This window comes from Arvicola amphibius, chromosome 7, assembly GCF_903992535.2.
Source record: "Arvicola amphibius chromosome 7, mArvAmp1.2, whole genome shotgun sequence".
Classification (NCBI taxonomy): Eukaryota; Metazoa; Chordata; class Mammalia; order Rodentia; family Cricetidae; genus Arvicola; species Arvicola amphibius.
In genome coordinates this window covers 78,184,631-78,205,741 of record NC_052053.1, presented here as the reverse complement: position 1 = coordinate 78,205,741, position 21,111 = coordinate 78,184,631, and the positions used below count along the sequence as shown (strand labels likewise).

Sequence of the window (21,111 nt, the reverse complement as noted above, 5' to 3'; positions counted from 1 at the left end):
AATCCTAGCATTTGGAAGGCAGAGACAGGTAGATTTCTGTGTCTTTGACTTTTTTTTTCTTTTTAATTTTTGTTTTTTCACTGCAGGGTTTCTCTGTGTAGCTCTGCCTGTCCTAGAATTTAACTCTGTAGACCAGGCTGGCCTCAAACTCTGTGACTTTGAGGCCAACCTAGACTACAAAGAGAGTTCCAGGACAGATAGGGCTGTTATGGAAAGAAACTCTTATCTTGAAAAACAAAATAACAACAACAACAACAACAAAAACCCCCAAATACAACAGGAGAAAGCAAACAGCCTGGAGCTATCCTGAGTGTAGTTTCATTGGAATATAGCTATGCTCTTTCATTTTGGGTATCAACACACACATTTGTGTGAACACTAAGTAGCTGTGAGTGAGGTCATATGGCCACAAAGCAGACACTGGAGTAGAAGGAGATGAAAGGAACAAAAACCATTTAGGAACCTGAGCTGAGGCAAATAGGTGATGAAGCCTACAGATCATGACATTAACTGCTAGAATGGGAGCTATAGGCTCCTGAGTGCTTACTCTGAACCAGGCAGACTCCTATTAATATACTTGTGACACTTCTTTAAATCCTCACAATGACACTAGAGAAGAGGCATTATCTGTATTCCAAAGATGAGAAAACTAATGTTCTGTCTAAAGTCATATACTTAAGTGACACAGTTAGATAGCCTTCTTCAATAAGTTGCATAGCCTTTCATAGTATGTAAGGGAAGGACGGGAAGAACAAACAAACAAACAAAACCTTGCTAGGCTATGTTTCACTAGCTAAGTGGGAGAGACAAGTTGACTTTTCCTAATCATACTGTGACTGTTTTGGGATTTTGAGGTTAAATTCTTTTTTTGGTTTTTTGAGACAGGGTTTCTCTGTGTAGCCCTAGCTATCCTGGAACTAGCTCTATAGACTAGGCTGGCTTCGAACTCACAGAGATTTACCTGCCTCTGCCTCCCGAGTGCTGGGATTAAAGGCATGTGCCACCATTGCCTGGCTTGAGGTTATATTCTAAAATGAAGTTATGCTTGTAGGTATCTGTATTGACTCAAATATAAAGAAAGCACTACAGGCTGGGTATAGTGGCACAGGTCTTTAATCCTAAAACTTGGGAGATAGAGGCAGGTGTATCTCTCTGAGTACAAGGCCAGTCTGATCTAGCTTCTAAAGGAAAAACAAAAGAAAAAAGAAAGCATCACTCATGGTAGCAAACCTTCAAATTGTAGAAGAGTCTAAAAAACTCTCTCCTCTCTTCACAATGTTACCCAATGTACACATAAGTAAACATAGAGTAGCCAAATACTGTAACAACTGACAAAACCTAACAGTTCAAGATACTGTGGATTTGATGAAAAGTTCTACCACTGTGTCAGTCATCTTTCCTAAGCAGAAATGATTGGGACTATTTATAATGCCACAGTTTGTTGAATTTATTTTAAATCCTGCAGTGGCAACTGGAAAGGGCTGGAAGTTAAGTGTCTGACCACTAATTACCACTCTTTTTGAACACGACAGTTATAAATCAAGCTATGGTCATAAACCAGAATTCCAGCAACCCTGGGTGTGGTGAAACTGGATCTCAAGGAGCTAACTGTGACTGCATTTGAGAGGAGGACAGGGCAGACTACGTCACCTCTTGAAGGTTTTTGCTTTTAAGTAAGGGGTTCATTATGTAGGTCAGGATCTTCTTGCTTTTCTTTCCCTCATGGATGACAGTGTGTGCCATCATGCCTGCTTTGAAAAGGCTCTTGTTTAACAGAAAAATAGTCTGAATTCCTCTAAATCAGTTCTTAACAGGAATGATTCTGCCCCACAGGGACAGGAACAATGCACAAAGAGTACTGAAATGTGGGAAGAATTAGCATATGTAAGAGGGTTAGAACAGCAATTATACAAAAAGATAAAAAGGTACTGCCTTACCTGGAATTTCATTGGCTACAACTGATGGAGGGCTTGATTGGTTACTGCTGATCTGCTGGTGGCTGATCATGTGGCAGCACTGTGGCATGGCATTGCTGACCATGTAAAGTGTGTCTGGAACGTTGGACATTCGAACCATTCGTAGTCTCACCAGATCTGTTTGTTCCACCATCATCTCATCCAGCACTGACTGGAACATTGAAAAGGAGCTAGCTGGTCAACCTTTACTACGGTGAGATCATACTTGCAGCAAGGTTATCATCATCATATAAAAAGGAATGAAATTATCATTTCTCATAATGTTTAAATTGGTAGTGAACAGAATTAAGTGTCCCTCTTTGAGTATCTTAAAAAGATACTTTTTTTCATGGGGGTTGGAGAGATAGATCAGAGGTTAAGAACATTGACTGTTTTACCAGAGGTCCTGAGTTCAATTCCCAGCAACCACATGATGGCTCACAACCATCTGTAATGAGATCTGGTGCCTTCTTCTGGCCTGCATATATAATAAATAAAGTCTTTTTTTAATATAATAAAGTCTTTTTTTTTTGGTTTTTCAAGACCGGGTTTCTCTGTGGCTTTGTAGACCAGGCTGGCCTCGAACTCACAGAGATCCGCCTGCCTCTGCCTCCTCGGTGAGTTCTAGGCCAGCCTGGTCTACATAGTGATTTCCAGAGCAGCCAGGGTTAGACAATGAGACCCTGTTACAAAGGGGGATATATAGCTCATAAAAAATATTGCTACTTAAAAGACCTATAAATAAGCCCAATACTGTTAGTAAGTTCTAGTGCATTTCTCACTAAACTGCAGAATGGACCAAATAATATATGAATGCATTCCACATTTACTGAGGAAGAACTCTTGTTAGGCATGGGCCCAGTGCCACACCTGGTAAGTGTTTTGGCTTAAGTCTTGGAGCAGAAGAGAGACTAGACAGCTGCTGCATGTGCAATATCAAGGGGTGCACTTATTCCAAAATGGCAGACCCAGCCAAGGGGCCTTTCTACTGTTTTAGATTTGCTTACAATGTTGGCCATTCAATTAGTTTCATTCCCTGGAACCCTTGTAAAGGTGGAAAGAGAGTAACTGACTTCACAAAGCTGCCCTCTGACCTCCACTCATGCTATAGTACATATGCCCATATGTACATTATGCATATGTGGTTGGGTGGGTTAAGGGCACTGGTTGTGCTGGCTTTTTGCCAGGTATAGTAGTGTACACCTTTAACTCCAGCACTTTGGAGACGGAGGCAAGTTAGAGGCTAGTTAGAGAATACAAACTGAGACTCTGTCTCAAAAAAAAACCAAACCAAAACAAACAAACAAAAACCAAAACACAAAATCTATGAGATTTTCAAACTCCACACCAACGTTATCTGTAAATATACCTAATAAAACTTAGTATGTTATTTTTCCATTATTATGTTTTCTTGGAGAGTTCTCTATGTTGAAGTACACACAGGGCCTGCTATTTAGTGACAAGCTTGAAACTTAGTCTTAAATGTTTACCCTAAAACCAAACTGAACTCAAAAGTCAGCTATTTTGGAACATTACTCCGAGAAATCACATGTCTCTTAGTTTATGAGGAAGATAAGCAAATGAAGCCTACTTTAGACATCTCCCTGCTCTCCAAATCGTAAAGCACAGCTATGCCATGTAATTACAATGATTAACAAGGCAATGAGGTAAAACACCTCTTAACAAGTTTTTAAAACATCTTTGATAATTAAACATTTCAGAAAATTACTAACAAACTAGAATTTACTTTCATTTTCCCTATTACTAGATGTCTGGGCCATTTCCAAATAGTAAATCTCTGTGCATCTGGTTGGTAATAAACTCCTCTATCATTACCTTCGCTTCTTCCACATAGGGAGAAAACAGCCGAGGACGAACATATATGCCTGCATTTTTTTGCCGTAACCAGGCATTTGACTTTCCTCCTTCAGTTGTAGGAAGCATATCTGATGGGGGAGTACTGATCAAGCCTCTTTTCATCTTAAAAACAAACAAACATTTTTTTTAAAAAAAGATAAATATATGCAGTAAACACTAGAAGACAACAATATTTACACCTATAAAATACACCACAGAAACTTGGCCACCATTTAAGTAAGAGCTTAGGAACATTATTATGTAAGTATAGCAATACCCTAAATGTTTAGTAGCAGTAAAGATTTCAGCAATATGGAAGTACTATAACTGCCCATTTCCTTTAGAAGAATGTTTTTACAAAGATACATTAGTTTAGATTAATTTGCACAACACTTTATAACTGACCTTTTCCCCTTGCTCATTTTGCTTGCACCCACCCTCAACCGAGACAAAAAAAACACGGAATTGGCCTTACTGACAGCTCAAGACACTACATAGTGTTCTCTTTCAGGGAGTATGATCTGGGACCAACCCTAAAATAGCCCAAATCAGAAAATATGCAAACACTTTTCAGTTTATTGGGGAGATTTCTTCTTTTTTTTTTTTTTTTTTTTTTTTTAAAAAAGATCTATTTATTTATTTATTATGAATACAATACTCTGCCTGCATGTGTACCTGCACCCCTGAAGAGGGCACCAGATCTCATTATAGATGGTTGTGAACCACCATGTAGTTGCTGGGAATTGAACTCAGGACCTCTGGAAGAAGAGTCAGTGCTTTTAACCGCTGAGCCATCTCTCCAGCCCCCTGGGGAGATTTCTTTAGCCACATGGGCCCAGTATCAGTGTTGGATGAGGCTGGCCTTGAACTCACAGAGGCCTGACTCTGCCTTCCAAGTGCTGGGATTAAAGGCGTGCACAATCACTGCCCAGCTAGTTTAAATTATGTTATTATTATTATGTGACCACAGAGGCCTTATTTAAGCTTAAGGTCCTCACTGGAGGGCACCTGTGTGGTTGTGGAATCAGGGAGCCAGAAGATTAAGATATTTAAGTGTCACCCTGTGGTTTCCTCATATATGCTATGAACCCATAAATGAAGCATCTTAGGTCCTACTGTAAAGATTAAACAACAGCAACACTAAACACTCAGCATGGTATGCACTTGCACCTACTAAGAGAACATGGCAGTGCAGAGAGTTCCTAACCAATGTCCCAACAATACTTTTCTAAAATAAAATAAAATAAAATAAAATAAAAAATACAAGAATCAATCTTGCTGGGAATGCTGATGTGCTGTGAGACAATGGTCTTGTACCCTGTCACTTGTATTGTTTTAATAAAACGCTGATTGGCCAGTAGCCAGGCAGGAAGTAGGGGCGGGGCAACCAGAATAGAAGAATTCTGGGAAGAAGAACTGGAGTGCTGGGATTAAAGACATGTATTATTCTTCCTGGTGCTGTGATACTTTTATTTCTTTTTGTATATTAGGCCATGAATTCGTATGGAATAGGCTCCAGCAGTTCAGGCTCCTTCCTTCCCATCAGTCCTCACAAACTGCTTCTCTGGGTGGAGCAGCCTTACACTTCAGCTGATTCCACGTGCCCTTCTCTTTTTTCTTCTGATCATTTTCCTTCACCTACTTCAAGAAACTGTCTCTGCTCTTAGAGTGCTTAGTGATTAATGTGCTCTATCTGCACATTAATTATTTTGGCAAGAGTCTTGTATTTAACTTGTTTACAATGATGCCCATGGCATTCTGGGTGACACTGTAGACTCTTCTGGTTTTGTCATGGTAACACTTATGGGGCATTCCTTTTTGAACAGTGCCCAATCCCTTGATGTCTACAGTATCATCCTTCTTGTAGATTACCATGTATGTGACCAAAGGAACAACTCCATGCTTCCTAAAAGGCCTAGAGAACATATAGCGAGTGCCTCTCCTCTTTCCCTTTGTGTTTGTCATTTTGGCGAGTTACTGGAAGATGGCTGTTACAGCCAAAAGGCGTTATTCTTATTATTCAAGGCAACAAAATATTCTCTTAGATAGTCACATAGTCTTGTTTTCAGACTTATTAGAAATTTAAAATACTGTCAAATATTTAAATAATATTAAGCATCTGAGTGTATATACAAATACATGCAGACATATTTATTCCTAATAGGACAGTTTCAGAAAGAAGAAATGACAAGACCAAAGAGTACGAACACATTGATGGCTCTTGATAACTGCTGCAATCAACAGTGTTAAAGAGGTGCCAATGTATTTCCCACCTAGGATAGAAGCAGCATTTCAAAGCTTAATGGCTCCCTAGGGACAAATAACTTACTACTTTATTTTGTATTCTTTGGTATGCATGTAATTACTAGCAAAGATAATATTTTTTTCTAATCAGAAAGTTCATAAATTCTTATTTCACATTTTCCAGGTTTAATCATTTAATTAATTTTTCAGTATTAATATTATTTACTTATTCTTTAACAGTTTCACACAAGTATAAAATGTAACTGTCACCAATGTTACCCTCTCCCATCTTTCTCCCACAGAGCCCCTTCCCAAGAATCTCTATTTTCATGTCTTTTGCTTGCTGTGTAGTGTCACTGACTTTAAAAAGAGTTGCTTGCAAGAGTGTGGGTAAGGGGCTATTTACTGGAGCATAAGCAGCTTAACAGTGGCTGTATCATTGAAGAAAACAACTTTCTCCCCCCACCCTCCAGCAACCATTAGCTACCAATAACTCTTCAGGGAAGGGTGGGGCCTCTTGAGCCCCTCTAACAAGAACCAGTTTCATGTGCAACAAAAGACATTTTCTCTGTTTTGTTAAGGAGCTAATCTAGTACCACACTTATTGATGATAATTATGCTATTTAATTCTTATTTTAATCAGTATATATTTAAGGCTACATTCTCTTACTTGTTAGACATTAGTGTACAATATATGGTTTATATCTAGAAGAGTTATCACTTCTTCATTGGAGAACTCTAGAAGAATGATCTCTAAACAATTAACATCATACCCCAAGATAATAAAAACAGAGCAAGAACAAGTCTGGGGTTATCTGGCCAGCCCAAGAGTTGGTCTTTTAAAAAAATATTAAAGATTACCAAACCTCAGCCAGACAAAGAAAAAAAAGTTGAAATAAGGAAAATTTAAAAAATGAAAAGGGAAGCTGGGTGGTGGTGGTGCACGCCTTTAATCCCAGCACCGAGGAGGCAGAGGCAGGCGGATCTCTGTGAGTTCGAGGCCAGCCTGGTCTACAAGCTAGTTCTAGGACAGGCTCTAAAACTACTGCAATACCCTGTCTCGAAAAACCCAAATAAATAAATAAATAAATAAATAAATAAATAAATAAATAAATACCAAAAAATAAAACAATGAAAAGGGAGACATTATATAATTGATTCCACAGAAACAAAATGAAACATATATAAATATATATATGCCAACAAACTGAATAATCTAGAATAGATCAATTCATAGACATATACAACCTATCACACTAAATCACCAAGAAATAGAAATAGAAAACCAGAGCTGGAGAGATGGCTCAGGTTAAGCACATAGGCTGTTCTTTTTTTTTTTTTTCCCAGTGGACTTGGGTTAACTTCCATTTTATCCACATAGTAGTTCATAACCACCTCTAACTCCAGCTCTAGGGGATCTGATGTCCTCTTCTAGCTTCTGTGAGCACCAGGCATACACATAGTGCACAGACATACATGCAGACAAAGCACCCTGTACTGGCTATTCTTGGTTGTCAACTTAATTACATCTGGAATTAACTAAAACCCAAGCAGTTATACCAAGGTGTACCAAGGCTGGATACCATCAGTGAGGGATTATTTGAAGTGGAAAAGCTCACCCTAAAACCAGACTGTCTGAAGTAGGAAGATCTACCTTAAATCTGGGCCACATCATCTGGTGGAAGTGTATAAAGGACATGGAAAAAGGAAGTATTTGCAAGTCTATCAGTTCTGTTCCTCTAGAGAATCCTGACTAACATATATTCATACACATAAAAGAATAATAACAAAGAAGAGGAGAAATAGAAAAACCAGAGCTGAAGAAATGACTCAGTTATTAACAGCAATTATTCACCATATGGTGGCTCACAACTGTCTGTAACTCCAGTTTCAGGAAAGCTGATGCCTTTTCTGATTTCCCTTAGGTACTAGGAACATGTGTGGTATATTGGCAAATACATGTAGAAAATAAAAATAAACCCTCAAGAAATATAAAAATAGAAAACTTAGATAAACCATTGACAACTGAGGAAATGGAAAGTTGTTGAGAAAAAACATTTAATTAATTAATTAATTAATTTTCTCCTCAAGACAGGTTTCTCTGTGTAGCACTGGCTGTACTAGAACTCACTCTGGAGATCAGGCTGACCTCACACTCATAGATCCTCCTGCCTCTAACTCCAGAGTGCTGGGTTGAAGGTGTGTACCACCACCACCTGGCCAGAAATCCTTTTTCAACAATAAATAAAACCTTCTCTCTCTATATAATAATGAAGCTCAAGGATTTGTGCAAGAGGGTGAAATAGCAACAAACTGGTAGATAATGTGAAAGTTCATTTTGCCTTGAGCTGTGGAAAGATCTATTAGCTATAAAGAACACTAGTTGCTTTCAGAGGACCCAGGTTCAATTCCCAGCACCCACATAATAGCTTGTAACTGTTTGTAACTCCTGTTCCAGGGGATCTGATGCCCGTACACAGACATATGTACAGGCAGAATACATACATATATATAATATATAATATATATTATTACCAATATATAATACAAATAAGCAAATTATTAAAAAAAAAGAAAAAGTATCCACCATCATCAGGTGGCCATCCCAGGGATGCAAAGATAGTTCACATGTTAATGTGATGTATCACATTAACAAAACGAAGGGTAAATATATAATGTCTATAGGTGTAGAGAAAGTACAACAAAATTCAAGCTCCCTTTATGATAAAAACTAAGTAAGTTAGACATAGAAGAAATTTATCCCACTATGATAGAGGCTATATATTACATACTCATGGCTAACATCATACTGAATGGGGAAAAGGTGGAAGGTCTTAAAGGAGACAAAGATGACCATTCTTGTTGTCATCTCTACTCAGCACAATACTGGGGTCTTAGCCAAAGCAATTCTGCAAGAGAAAGAAATAAAAAGGATTCAAGATGGAAGGAAGTTAAAATGTCATTGCTGGTAGATGACATTATTTTATTTATAAAAACTTGTTAAATTTTTGGATTTAGTAAACAAATTAAGGCTGGGTGGTGGTGGCACACACCTTTTATTCCAGCACTTGGGAGGCAGAGGCAGGCAGATTTCTGTGAGTTCAAGGCCAGCCTGGTCTACAGAGTGAGTTTCAGGACAGCCAGGGCTGTTACACAGAGAAACTGTCTCAAAAAATAATACCAGAGCCCGGCGATGGTGGCGCACGCCTTTAATCCCAGCACTTGGGAGGCAGAGGCAGGCGGATCTCTGTGAGTTCGAGACCAGCCTGGTCTACAGAGCTAGTTCCAGGACAGGCTCTAAAGCCAAAGAGAAACCCTGTCTCGAAAAACAAAACAAAACAATACCAAAGAACCAAAAACCAAACAAACAAAAAAACCCAGAAAACAAAACAAACACCCCCACAACCAAAACCAAAGCCCCCCAAAAAACAAACAAATAAAAGTAGCAAGATAAAAAAACCAACACACAACAACCAATAGCATTCCTAAACACTAACAGCTGTATGAAAAGTTGACAAAAGCGTATTATTTATAATAGCTATAGGAAAAAAATACCTAAGTACAGGGGTTGAGTTTGTAGCCAGCTGGTAAAAGTTTACCTAGCAGTTATAAAGTCCTGGGTTCAATCACTAGCACGAAAAAAAAAACTGCCTGCAACCCCAATACTCAGGTGGTTGAGGCAGGAGAATCAGAAGTTGAAGGCTATCTTTGGGAACATGAAGCTGTATTCATAAAAAAATGGAAAAATATACAAATAAATGGAAAGATAACCTGTTCATAGATAAGAAAAATACTTAAATATCTATAATATCCAAAGCAACATGTATTATTGCACTTTTTTTTGTTTTTCGAGACAAGGTTTCTCTGTAGCTTTGGTGCCTATCCTGGAACTAGCTCTTGTAGACCAGGCTGGTCTCGAACTCACAGAGATCTGCCTGCTTCTGCCTCTCGAGTGCTAGATTAAAGGAGTGTGCCACCACCACCCGGTGAAAACAAACTCTTTTCAAACTTGTCTCATGAAAGGCATACTGTTTGGTTGGGAAGTGTGCCTGATTTGGTAGTAGACTGTGCAAAAAACGTTTGAAAAATAAATATCCATATGCAGTAAAGTCAGATTCCTACCTCTCACTCCTCACAAAAAGTTACTCCAAGTGGATTAAATGACATGAAACTATTAAGTTTTCTAAAATAAAACACAGGTAAGAGCTTTTAGGCAAGGTTTGCACTGGCAACAAAAGCAAAAAGAGACAAATGGAATTATATCAAACTGAACGTTCTGTACAGGAAACAAGAGTGATGGACAGCTTCAGAGTGGGATAAAATACTTACAAACTTACATCTGATAGAGATTACTATATAAACTGTGAAAGATACTCAATTGTGCTGGTCAGTTTATGTCAAATTGACATAAACTAGGATCATTTGGAAAGAATGAATCTTAACTGAGAAAATGTTTTCATAGGATTGGCCTGTACGCAAGTCTGTAGAGCATTCTCTTGAATGATAAAGATGTAGGAGGGTCCAGTCCCTGGGCTGACTGTTATGGGTGCTATAAGAAAGCAGATTTGCCAGGTGGTGGTGGTGCATGCCTTTAATCCTAGCACTTGGGAGGCAGAGGCTGGTGGAACTCTCTGAGTCCGAGGCAGTCTGATCTACAAAGTGAGCTCCAGGGCAGCCAGAGCTGTTACACATGTGATGTGGAATTTTCCTCTGTATGTTGTGAATATGTTTTATTACCACTAGCTAATAAAGAAGCTGCTTTGGCTTATGGCAGGGCAAAGTATATCCAGGTGGGTAATCTAAACAGAGATAGAGTAAAAAGGTGGAGCCAGGCAGATACCACGTAGTTGCCGAAGGAGAAAGATGCCAGAACCTTACCGGTATGCCACAGCCTCATGGTGATACACAGATTAATAGAAATGGGTTAATTTAAGATGTAAGAGCTAGCTAGAAATATGACTGAGGAATTGGCCAAACAGTGTTGTAATTAATATAGTTTTTCTGTGATTACTCTGGTCTGGTCAGCTGGGAAACTGCCGTCTAGGTTTACAACCCTGTCTCGAAAGACTAAGCAAAAAACCAAAAAACAAGCAATGAGGAGCAAGCCAGTAAGCAGCATTCTTATATGGCCTCTGCATCCATTCCTACCCTGACTTCCTTCAGTGATGGACTGTGCTGAGCAGCTGTAAGCTGAAATAAACCCTCTCCTCACCAAGTTGCTTGTGGTCATGATATTTTATCACAGAAGTTGAAATCTTAATAAAGACATCAGCTTAGTAGCAAAAATTAAAAATAAAATACCCTAACAGACATTTTTCAAAAGAAAGCATACAAAGGGTCAAGAGGGCATATGAAAACATGTTCAACAATCACTGATCATCACGAAAAAGCAAATTAAAAACACGAGAAGGCAAGTAGGCCTGGGCAAATTGGTAGCATTCACCTTTAATTCCAGTAATCTGGAAAGAGGGACAAATATATATATATATATAAAAGCAATTTACTAAAACATTACTTTAGGGGCTAGAGACGGCTCTAGAGCAATCATGAGGATCCAAATTTAGATTCTAGCACTAATGTTACAAGGAAGGTATCCTGTAAAGACCTGTAAACTAGCTTGCAGAGCTCTGATATCCTCTTTTGGTCTCTGTGCTTAGGTACAAGTGTACACACACACACACACACACACACACACACACACACACACACACGCGCGCGCGCGCGCGCAGACGCACACACATGTAACTTGCAGAGCTCTGATGTCCTCTTTTGGTCTTTGTGCCTAGGTACAAGTGTACATACATATGCAAACACACAGCCTTTTGTGTGTGTGTGCTTAGAGACAGGGTTTCACTGTAGCTTTAGAGCCTGTCCTGGAACTAGTTCTTGTAAACCAGTCTGACCTCAAACTCACAGAGATCCGCCTGCCTCTGCCTCCCAAGTGCTGGGATTAAAGGCGTGTGCCATCACTGCCCAAGAGACACACAGCCTTTTAAAAAAAAATCATTTACACAGATTCAACACAATGCCCATCAAAATCCTAGCAAAATCCTTCAAAGACCTCGAAAAAATGGTACTCAACTTCATATGGAAAAGCAAAAAACCCAGGATAGTCAAAACAATACTGTACAATAAAAGAACTTCTGGAGGCATCACAATCCCTGACTTCAAACTCTACTACAGAGTTACAGTACTGAAAACAGCCTGGTATTGGCATAAGAACAGACAGGAGGACCAATGGAACCAAATAGAAGACCCAGATATCAATCCACACATCTTTGAACACCTGATCTTTGTCAAAGAAGCAAAATATATCACATGGAAAAAGAAAGCATATTTAACAAGTGGTGCTGGCATAACTGGATATCAACATGTAGAAGAATGAAAATAGATCCATATCTATCACCATGCACAAAACTCAAGTCCAAATGGATCTGATTTACTCCTGTTCTGGAAGAGTCTGTAAAGGTAATAATTTCTATCTTTTCTTTTCATTGAGATCAAACTGATTTATACTGATAAATGATCAAATTATTTCCCTTAAAAATTACGTTCCTGAGCACATTCCAGGACAGTCAGGGCAATACAGAGAAACTGTTTCGGAAAACAACAAAACAAATCAAAACAATAAGCCCCAAAACCAAAACACAAAATAAACAAACAAAAAACTATGTTCTTGGAATCAAGACCCACTTACCCATAAAACGTCTGCACCAAACACAATTTTTTGTACCCTGTCAGATACTGGGGACATAACACTGTACCAAACAGATAATTGTTTCTGTCATCAGGAAATCTAGTTTCAAGTACTTACTAGTAGGAGAAATTATTATTTTTTTGATGGTGTCATAATTTTTTTAATTGATTTTCATTGAGCGCTGCATTTTTCACTGCTCTCCTCCCTGCCTCTGCCCTCCCCTTCAACCCTCTCCTAAGGTCCCCATGCTCCCAATTTACTCAGGAGATCTTGTCTTTTTCTACTTCCCAGGAGAAATTATTTATAAAAATTAATATAGGATAAGCTTGGCATTCTTCTTTCTCTGAAAGGAATGAAGAAACAAACTTACAGCATCATTTAAGACTTCACTGTTTATAGGCAAGATGTGTTCAATCCGCACAAAGGGCAAGAGAGAAGAAAGGACCTCTCTAAGTTCTTCTATGTCCAGGTCTCTTCTTTTCACACCTCTTTTGTTCACACTATGTGCAGTGCCACTTAGTAGGTTTGGCTCTGTGAAACAGAAAAGAAAAAGCTTTCAGTGAAATCCCAATATTCACAGACACAGTCTTTTTCTTTCCAAGAAACTTTTGTGTACGCGTGTGTGGGTGTTTATGTGCCATGGCACTCTGTGTGAAGTTCAGAGTACGATTTCTGGAATTTGGTTCCTTCTTCCATCATGGGTTCCAAGGATCAAACTTAAGTAATCAGACTTGGGTAACAAACACCTTTACCCACTCAGCCATCTTGTTGGTCCTACGGGCAGTTTTACTTTCCTCTCTACTATATAAAATCCTAGTACCATACTTTGTATGTAAGAACATCTGCTTTAAGAAAGGTTATAAGTAAGTTTAATTTAATACACAAGTTTTTCAACAAAGAGAAAGTACACTGTCTATAATGTAGGAACATTCTTTATGATTTCTCTACTAATTGATTCTTTTTATGTACATTAACTCAAAGTAAGAAAAATGACAATTTGTTAATATTAAGGCTGTAATCTGTTTTAATATAAGAGGCACACTGAAAGGTATACGCTATTTCTAGTCATGGTAGCATGCATGAGAAGGGGAGGGGGAAGGTTTCACGTAGTCCAGGCTGGAGTCCAACTTAATAGATTGCTAAGGATGATGAGTCTGACTTTTTTCTGATCCTCCTACCTCTACTTCCTAAATTCTGGGATTATAGTCCCTCTCCCCTTTTTAGGCGTTTTGAGACAGGGTCTTACTATATAATAGCTTTGGCTGATTAGGAACTCACTTCATAGACCATGCTAGCCTCAATTCCACAGAGATTTGCCTGCCTTAACCTCCCCAAGAGCTGGGATTAAAGATGTGTGCCACCATGCCAAACCTTAGGATCTTTATTAGTTGAGGTAAAATTTATACAACACAAATTCATCATTTTAATCATTTAAAAAAAGCACATTCACATTGTATACCTATCATCAATTCCAGAATATCTTCAACAATGCTTCTTTCTCTGACACCTTAATCACTACATGACATTTTTTATTCTAGCATTCCATGAATCACTTAACATATTATATCACAGACATAAAATGTAATAAAAACAATATTTTACAATTGGAGAATAATTTTATTTGAAAAAATTGATGTATTTATCAACTTCCCCTCAACTCCACTAAAGTACTTTACTGACGGTAAAATCCTCTACTTCCTTCAGTCCACAGTGTGTTGCCAAGACTGATGCATGTGTCCCGGTAAGTTGCTGGGAATGTTGAAACCATACAGAACCTGACTGGTGCAAGCGTACTTTCTGAACTTACCTCTGTCTGCTATTCTTTTCATCAATTGATGCTCGCCCCATTTAATCAGATACTTAAGGATATCTTGTTCACTTGCCTAGAATAAAAATTGATTATTATTTATTCTAATAAGATTATAAATATGTTTAGTTCCACTAATGGCTTTTCCTAGGTCATAATGTACATGTGGAGCACATCTTACCCCATGTCTCTTTCTATATCAGCAGTGTGAAATTTAAGAGTTAATCCTGTTGTCTATAAACAGTGAATGCTATAGACAGCATTATTTTACTGGGTAACTTCAATCTTCTTCATTCCACCATTTTTCTTTATTATGTATATTTCCTACTTTTAAATTTATTTTATCTTTATATAAGGCTTCCATACTGCTAGTGTTTTTGGGATAAGATGAAGATGAACATATTTTCCCCAAGGACAGGTAAAACAAAAATTATGTATTGTCCAGTCAGTCTACAATCTCTATAAGGCATTTTGTGGGTTGAGGGGTGAACCTTGCAGGACAATATGTGATGTGGCAATGCACCTCTTATTTCATATTTTATTTAAAATTTTATGGCACATAGAGGCTGTTCTCCAAAATGCTTTGTTTGTTATGAAGAGATGCATAGCTCAAGACAACAATCTGACAGCACTGACAAATCCTAACTCCAATAGACATGGAACTGACAAAGTTAATGAACAAAGATCCTCTACAAACAAAGACCAAGTGTTCCAGCATTTATTACTGTAAACAAAGCAATGTTGAAGAAGCACAATGGACAATTTAGTTGTTTTCGTTTTTTTAAATTTAATATTTTCTAACTATAATGATACCATTTTATAGTTTATTTGGTATACAAACAAAGAAACAAATGGCTCAAAGGGTTTACAGCTTACAGTATTAAAAGCTGTCATACAGTATTTAGCATAAAAATAACTAAATGTAAAACAATTTAAAAGCACATTACCTTACAAAACTTTTTGCAATATTTAAAATTTACTATTAAATTACACACTAGATTAACTCATAAGCCAAAGACGTAAGAATTGACTGAAAATTACTTCTGGGTGAAAATACAATAGAAAACACAATTATGCTTTAGCAGAACATGTATACTCTGAGATTTTATGATGAGTTGAACAGATCAGAAATTAAATTTCACTCTTGCTTTGTGCTGCTTAACCTATGGTCTACAATCTAAGTATCTGATATTCTACCAGAGGAAATTATTATATTAAATAACATCTGGAAGGTAAGACATTCACTTTCAGACTGTGTTCCTGACCTGGCTTGTCCTCTTTATAGCACAGCTGCTTAAGTCCTGGGCTTGTTCACAGAATTGAATCATGAGAGCAGTGTGCATGAAGGTCCAATGTGCCAGAAGGCTTTACTGCATAAATATGGAGTAGGAATTCACTAAGCAAAGTCTGTTTCTCTCTGTCCCACCCCTTAAGAGTGACGAGTGCAGATGAATTTCTTTGTGCATGTGGAATGACAATGAACTTGAGAGGTGTATAAATGATTACCTGTAGGTAGTCAGACTGGATAGCAGTAAGCAGATGGTCTTTGCTGAGTTCATAAAACACATCTGAAGTCATGACCTGGGATAATTCCTCACAAAGGAAATGTAAAGCTTGTCGATGTACCCACTTAGAGCCATATGGATGTGAGCTCCACTTGAGGATGGCAATTAAGGTATCTAATGAGATGCTCTCAGCAATGATATCCTCACAGCCTAAAAGAGAAGGCAAATATTTCTTAAGATTAATCACAAATATTTTTTTTTTGATTTTTCGAGACAGGGTTTCTCTGTGGCTTTGGAGCCTGTCCTGGAACTAGCTCTTGTAGACCAGGCTGGCCTCGAACTCACAGAGCCTACCTCTGCCTCCCGAGTGCTGGGATTAAAGGCGTGTGCCACCACCGCCCGGCAAGATTAATCACAAATATTACTTATCAAACATTAGTGTGGCAGGCTACAGACTTAAAAAATGGCAGTAGTAAAAAAATTCAAGGAGATAAAAATCTCATGGTAATTAAGACTTGCTCGGATAGGATAACAACAGATATGACATCTATAGGAAAAATGATGCCCTACAGAGAAAGACTACTGAAGAAAACATACTTGTGTAAAATTCAGTAACTGAATAAGCTAGTACAGTAGAGTCACTGGATCAAAAGGGAAGAGCAGACTGCAAAGACAGATGTCAGAACGACATGAATGACAAAGGAAGGACATGGATGACATTTGATTGACCGAGCACAAAGATGAAAACAGGTAAAAGACATGTTTGGTATTCTTTTGAATTAAATTCTGGCAAACTGCAAAAGAAATAAGTGAAATAAACCAAAACAAACAAAAACCCAGAAAAAGCATCTATAGCAAAGACCTCAAAGAAGAAAAAAACAAAAGCAAAACAAACAAAACAAAAAAACCAAAACCCCCAAAATAGTTATTCTCCTTAGGAAAAAATCAATATAAAGATATAGGACCAGGCATGATAGGCAGCATACACCTTTAATCCCAGCATTTGGGTGGCAGAAACAGAAGGATCTCTGGTGTGGGAAGTCCTTCTGTCTACGTGTTGCTTTTATTGATTAATGAATAAAGCTGTTTCAGCCAGTGGCTTAGCAGAATAGGGTAAGGTGGGAATTCAAAGCAGACAGAGGAAGAGAGAGGCGGCGGAATCAAGGAGAAGCCATGGAGCGCCTGCAGGAGACAGAAGCCTGACAGAACCTTACCGTAGGTAAGCCACAACCATGTGGAGATATACAGATTAATAGGAATGGGTTAATTTAAGCCAGCAGCACACTTAAGCTATTGACCAAACAGTACTGCAAATAATATAGTTTCTGTGTGATTATTTCGGGTTTGGGCAACCGGGAAACAAATGAGCAGCCTTTGACTACAGACCTCAGCCTGGTTTACACTGTGAATTTCAGGCATGTGGGGAGTGGGGGGAGAGGAGAGAGAGAGAGAGAGAGAGAGAGAGAGAGAGAGAGAGAGAGAGAGAGAGAGAGATGGGGGGAGGGGGAGGGGGAGGGAGGGAGAGAGGGAGCGAGGGAGGGAGCGAGGGAGGAACAAAAATTGTGGAAGGAATATGACTAAAACTGAATAAAAACTTTTCATTGTTTACTATAAAACAAAAAGTTGTCTTGACATTATGAAAAAATGATGCCCTCTTCTGGCATGCAGAGTACTCATATATAAAATATAAATAAAAAGTTAAAATTAAAACAACAACAAAACCCAAACATTAAATACCATCACTGACAGTAACAAAAAATATGGCTATATACACTGTGCTTCACTCAGAGCCTTACAAAATACAGATCAAAGATTATCAATGAAGTCTAGAGACTTTCAGAGTTGGAAGTTCTAATTGAATGTAGAAGCTAGTCCCATATTCAGGTGATACAAGATTGTATGGCATTTATTTACCTCTTCTCTCTTTTTCTGATATACTACCAGATGAGGGGATTCATCATAATTAACTGTGCCACATGACTTCCATTAAGATTTAACAAACTATTCATGATGCTGCTAGCACCACAAACAGGGATGCTGTCTTCAGTTTGTCTTTACAACACCTTCTGCACATGGTAGGCAGTAAATGTGTTAAGGTACACAAGTGAGATCCTTGCAGATAAGAGGTACAAAACAGAACAGTGCTTGTAAGCAGCACCAATTAGAGAGGAGGGGATAGGAGAGAGCCTGTTTTTGCCATTTTGCTCATGAGCTTAGATAGATACGAAAAGCATGATTCAAAAATCTCTAGATGATTGAATCTGGAAAGCACAGTTACCAAGATGCAATATAGTAAAATCACAACTGACTATAAAGATCAGTCAAAATCAAATTCAACCAAATGAGGAATTTCATTTTTAGAATGATGAAAATCAGTTGCACAGTGGATAACTGAGGTGAACTAGCTTAATATAGATCAGTATCTGGGTATTTTAGCCACATGAAAACAAAATGTGGCATGGTTGTTAGAAAACTGAAGCACTCCTGGGTTTTAGTTTCAACAGTGCCTAATTCTGCACTGCTCTCCTGTGTTGCTTTGAGCCCCATATTTTAGATGTGCACTGATCAAGCTGCAGACTGCTAAGAGTGGAAACAGAAGAGGGGAAAAGCTCTTGGGAAACACGTTATACAACTTACATAAGAGAAACCTAAGCAGAAACGTAAGCGATGTTGTTACATGCCCAGTGGGCCTTTACCAGGCAGAGAAAAAAGACCTAACTATTACTGCTCTAAGGACAGACCCCAACAACCAGCTAGATGCTAAAAGAAGAGATTATGGCTCCCTAACAAAAAATTATTACAACCACAACTTCTCTCTTTTCTGTTCAAAGACCCTCCTAGAAAAGTAAAAGTAGAGAGAGAGACTGGCTTAGCAAGTTAGGGATAGAGTACAAAGAATCCTTACACTGAACAGTTCAGGAACCAAGGTCAGAAGATATCTAAGCCACTTCATTTTTAGAAAATAGTAATGGAGCAAGCCCAAAATTCATTAATCTAACCTAAATATTAAAACAACATCTTAGAAAGAGAATTACACTTTTAGAGGATGTGTCCACTGATAGGTTCCACATACTGGCTGCACTGACTGAACTTAGTGGGCTGTTAAAAAAAAGGATAGGAATTGTGAGGGTGAACTATTGTGAGGGATGTAGGAGGAGTTAAGAGGAGAGCAAATGGGAGGCATATATGATCATATTTCATTGCATACATGTATAAAATTCCCAAGGAAAAACTTAAAAGAAAAAATCCTTATAAGCACCACTGAGATGACCACGAGATATGCTTGTGACATCAGAACACACAAGCATGCTTAAGAAATGTGCAAAGCATGGAAAAGTTCTCAAGGACATTCTGACCTCAATAGTCCATATGTTCCAATATTCCTTCAAAATACTTTTTATTAGCCTCTTTCTCTTCTATTCCCACCAGTATCACCTTATATCCCAATATATTCCCAATATCAACTCCTGAAGTTTCTTTCCTACTTTCTGTATTCCCCAAGTATTTCAATCCACACACAGCACATTGTGGAAAGGTCTGTGGAACACTATCACATCACCCATATTTAACTATTTTGAAAAGGAAAATTTAAAAAGAATTCCAAGGCCAAGGCAAAAACAAAGAAAAGAAAGAAAAAATGAATGAAAGAAAGAAAAAAAGAATTTGCAGGCTAGATGACAAGCTAACCTGTGCCTCTGGTGTAAACTCCCAGTCTTTGGACTCTGCAGTGTGTTAAGAACTGGGGTGGTGGTGGTGATGTATGTTTCTCTACTTTTCCTTTGGAGGGCAATTTTTAAGAGTCTAAACTCTTATACTGCCCTCCTGCCTTCCCAGTGTCACTCCTTCCTGTTCTTGGGAAATATTTACCAAATGAACATCCTGTGTGCAATCATTTGAGCCAGGCTTTTGGCAAGGGCTGTGGGAAATGGGAGATTCCCAGACAAGAACAGCTGGTAACAAAAATACCCTCAGAAAACCACAGTTCTTGGAGTGAAATTCTAGAACTATGGATGGATATCAAAAGGCCATCACCCCACATGTAAGTGGGGAGGTGAGAATGTCATACTGAGTGTTGGACATTATCAGTTTCTACCAGAAGCAGATGAACACAAGCAGAAACGGGAGAGTGAAATAGCTTGGCAGCAAGTGGTGACACTCAAACGAGAAGTTTAAGACCCTGGTGCTGGCTGGCTTTAACTAAATTACAAAAGCCATGACAAAAAAAAAGGAAGGGAGGATGAAAGGAAGAAAGGAGAAACCAAGGGCTCAAATCAGCCAATTCTCAAATGCAGACATTTAATCTTTAAAAGTCTGAAGATTTCCAGATCAGTATTCTTTAAAAAAAAAAAAAAAATCCTGTTTCCCGCAGCTGCAAATGTAGACTGTATACCTTAAGATTAAGCTTGGCTAAGGCTCTCAACTAAATAGACAACTCACAGGAAATCCCCAAAGTTATCTAGGGTAAAAAAGTCCGCAGGCACACCTGGACAAAGAAACCTAGACCAGGGGTCTTTATATGGAAGAATCAAGACTGTTAAGCCCCAAGATTCAACCCCATATTCTAGGCTGTTAGAAGGAACTCCTCCCAGCGAAGCCTTGTCTTGAAAAACCCAAAAAAAAAAAAAGAAAAAAAAAAAAAAGAAAAAAGGAACTCCTCCCAACTCCACATTAGAATCAAGCAGCTTCCCCTTACCCTCAAGACTGACTATATCTGTTTAAGTCCTTGATGGTTCTCATCAAGTTCTGCTGCCTCTCCTCACTACCTTGTAATCACCAATCTGAATCAGGTTTATAGCACACAGTCCAAGTAGGAAAATACAGTTTCTGTTTTGGAATGCAGTCAGTGGATATGTAAAGAAAAACAACACCCGCCCATCCCTGGTTGCAGCACTTGGGAGAGTGTTCCCCCAATCCTGCCAGGGCAGCAAGTAGAGCTGGCCCTGGTGGCATGGGTGTGGCCCTGAGGGTGTGAGTCTGGAAGAGTTGGCCCTACCCCTCACTGGGGCAGTGTGGGAGAGGTTGTAATGGTGAAGGGCAGATATGGAG

The 21,111-nt window shown here is 38.6% G+C and overlaps 1 protein-coding gene and 1 pseudogene across 3 annotated transcripts in view; both read right to left on the bottom strand.

Moving 5' to 3' along the window:
- Positions 1-21,111, bottom strand: part of Btbd7 (BTB domain containing 7) — an 84,806-nt gene that overhangs the window by 11,443 nt on the left and 52,252 nt on the right. For 2 of the 3 annotated variants that reach the window (XM_038336712.1, XM_038336713.1), the window contains exons 4-8: positions 16,067-16,275; positions 14,561-14,636; positions 13,124-13,284; positions 3,792-3,935; positions 1,938-2,127 (exon numbers count right to left, since the gene is read on the bottom strand). In XM_038336712.1, coding sequence (XP_038192640.1) covers positions 1,938-2,127; positions 3,792-3,935; positions 13,124-13,284; positions 14,561-14,636; positions 16,067-16,275 — 780 coding nt within the window. Of the gene's footprint in view, positions 1-1,937; positions 2,128-3,791; positions 3,936-13,123; positions 13,285-14,560; positions 14,637-16,066; positions 16,276-21,111 lie in introns of those variants that run through there. The other variant, XM_038336714.1, reaches the window with a different exon arrangement.
- Positions 5,299-5,777, bottom strand: LOC119818879 (annotated as a pseudogene).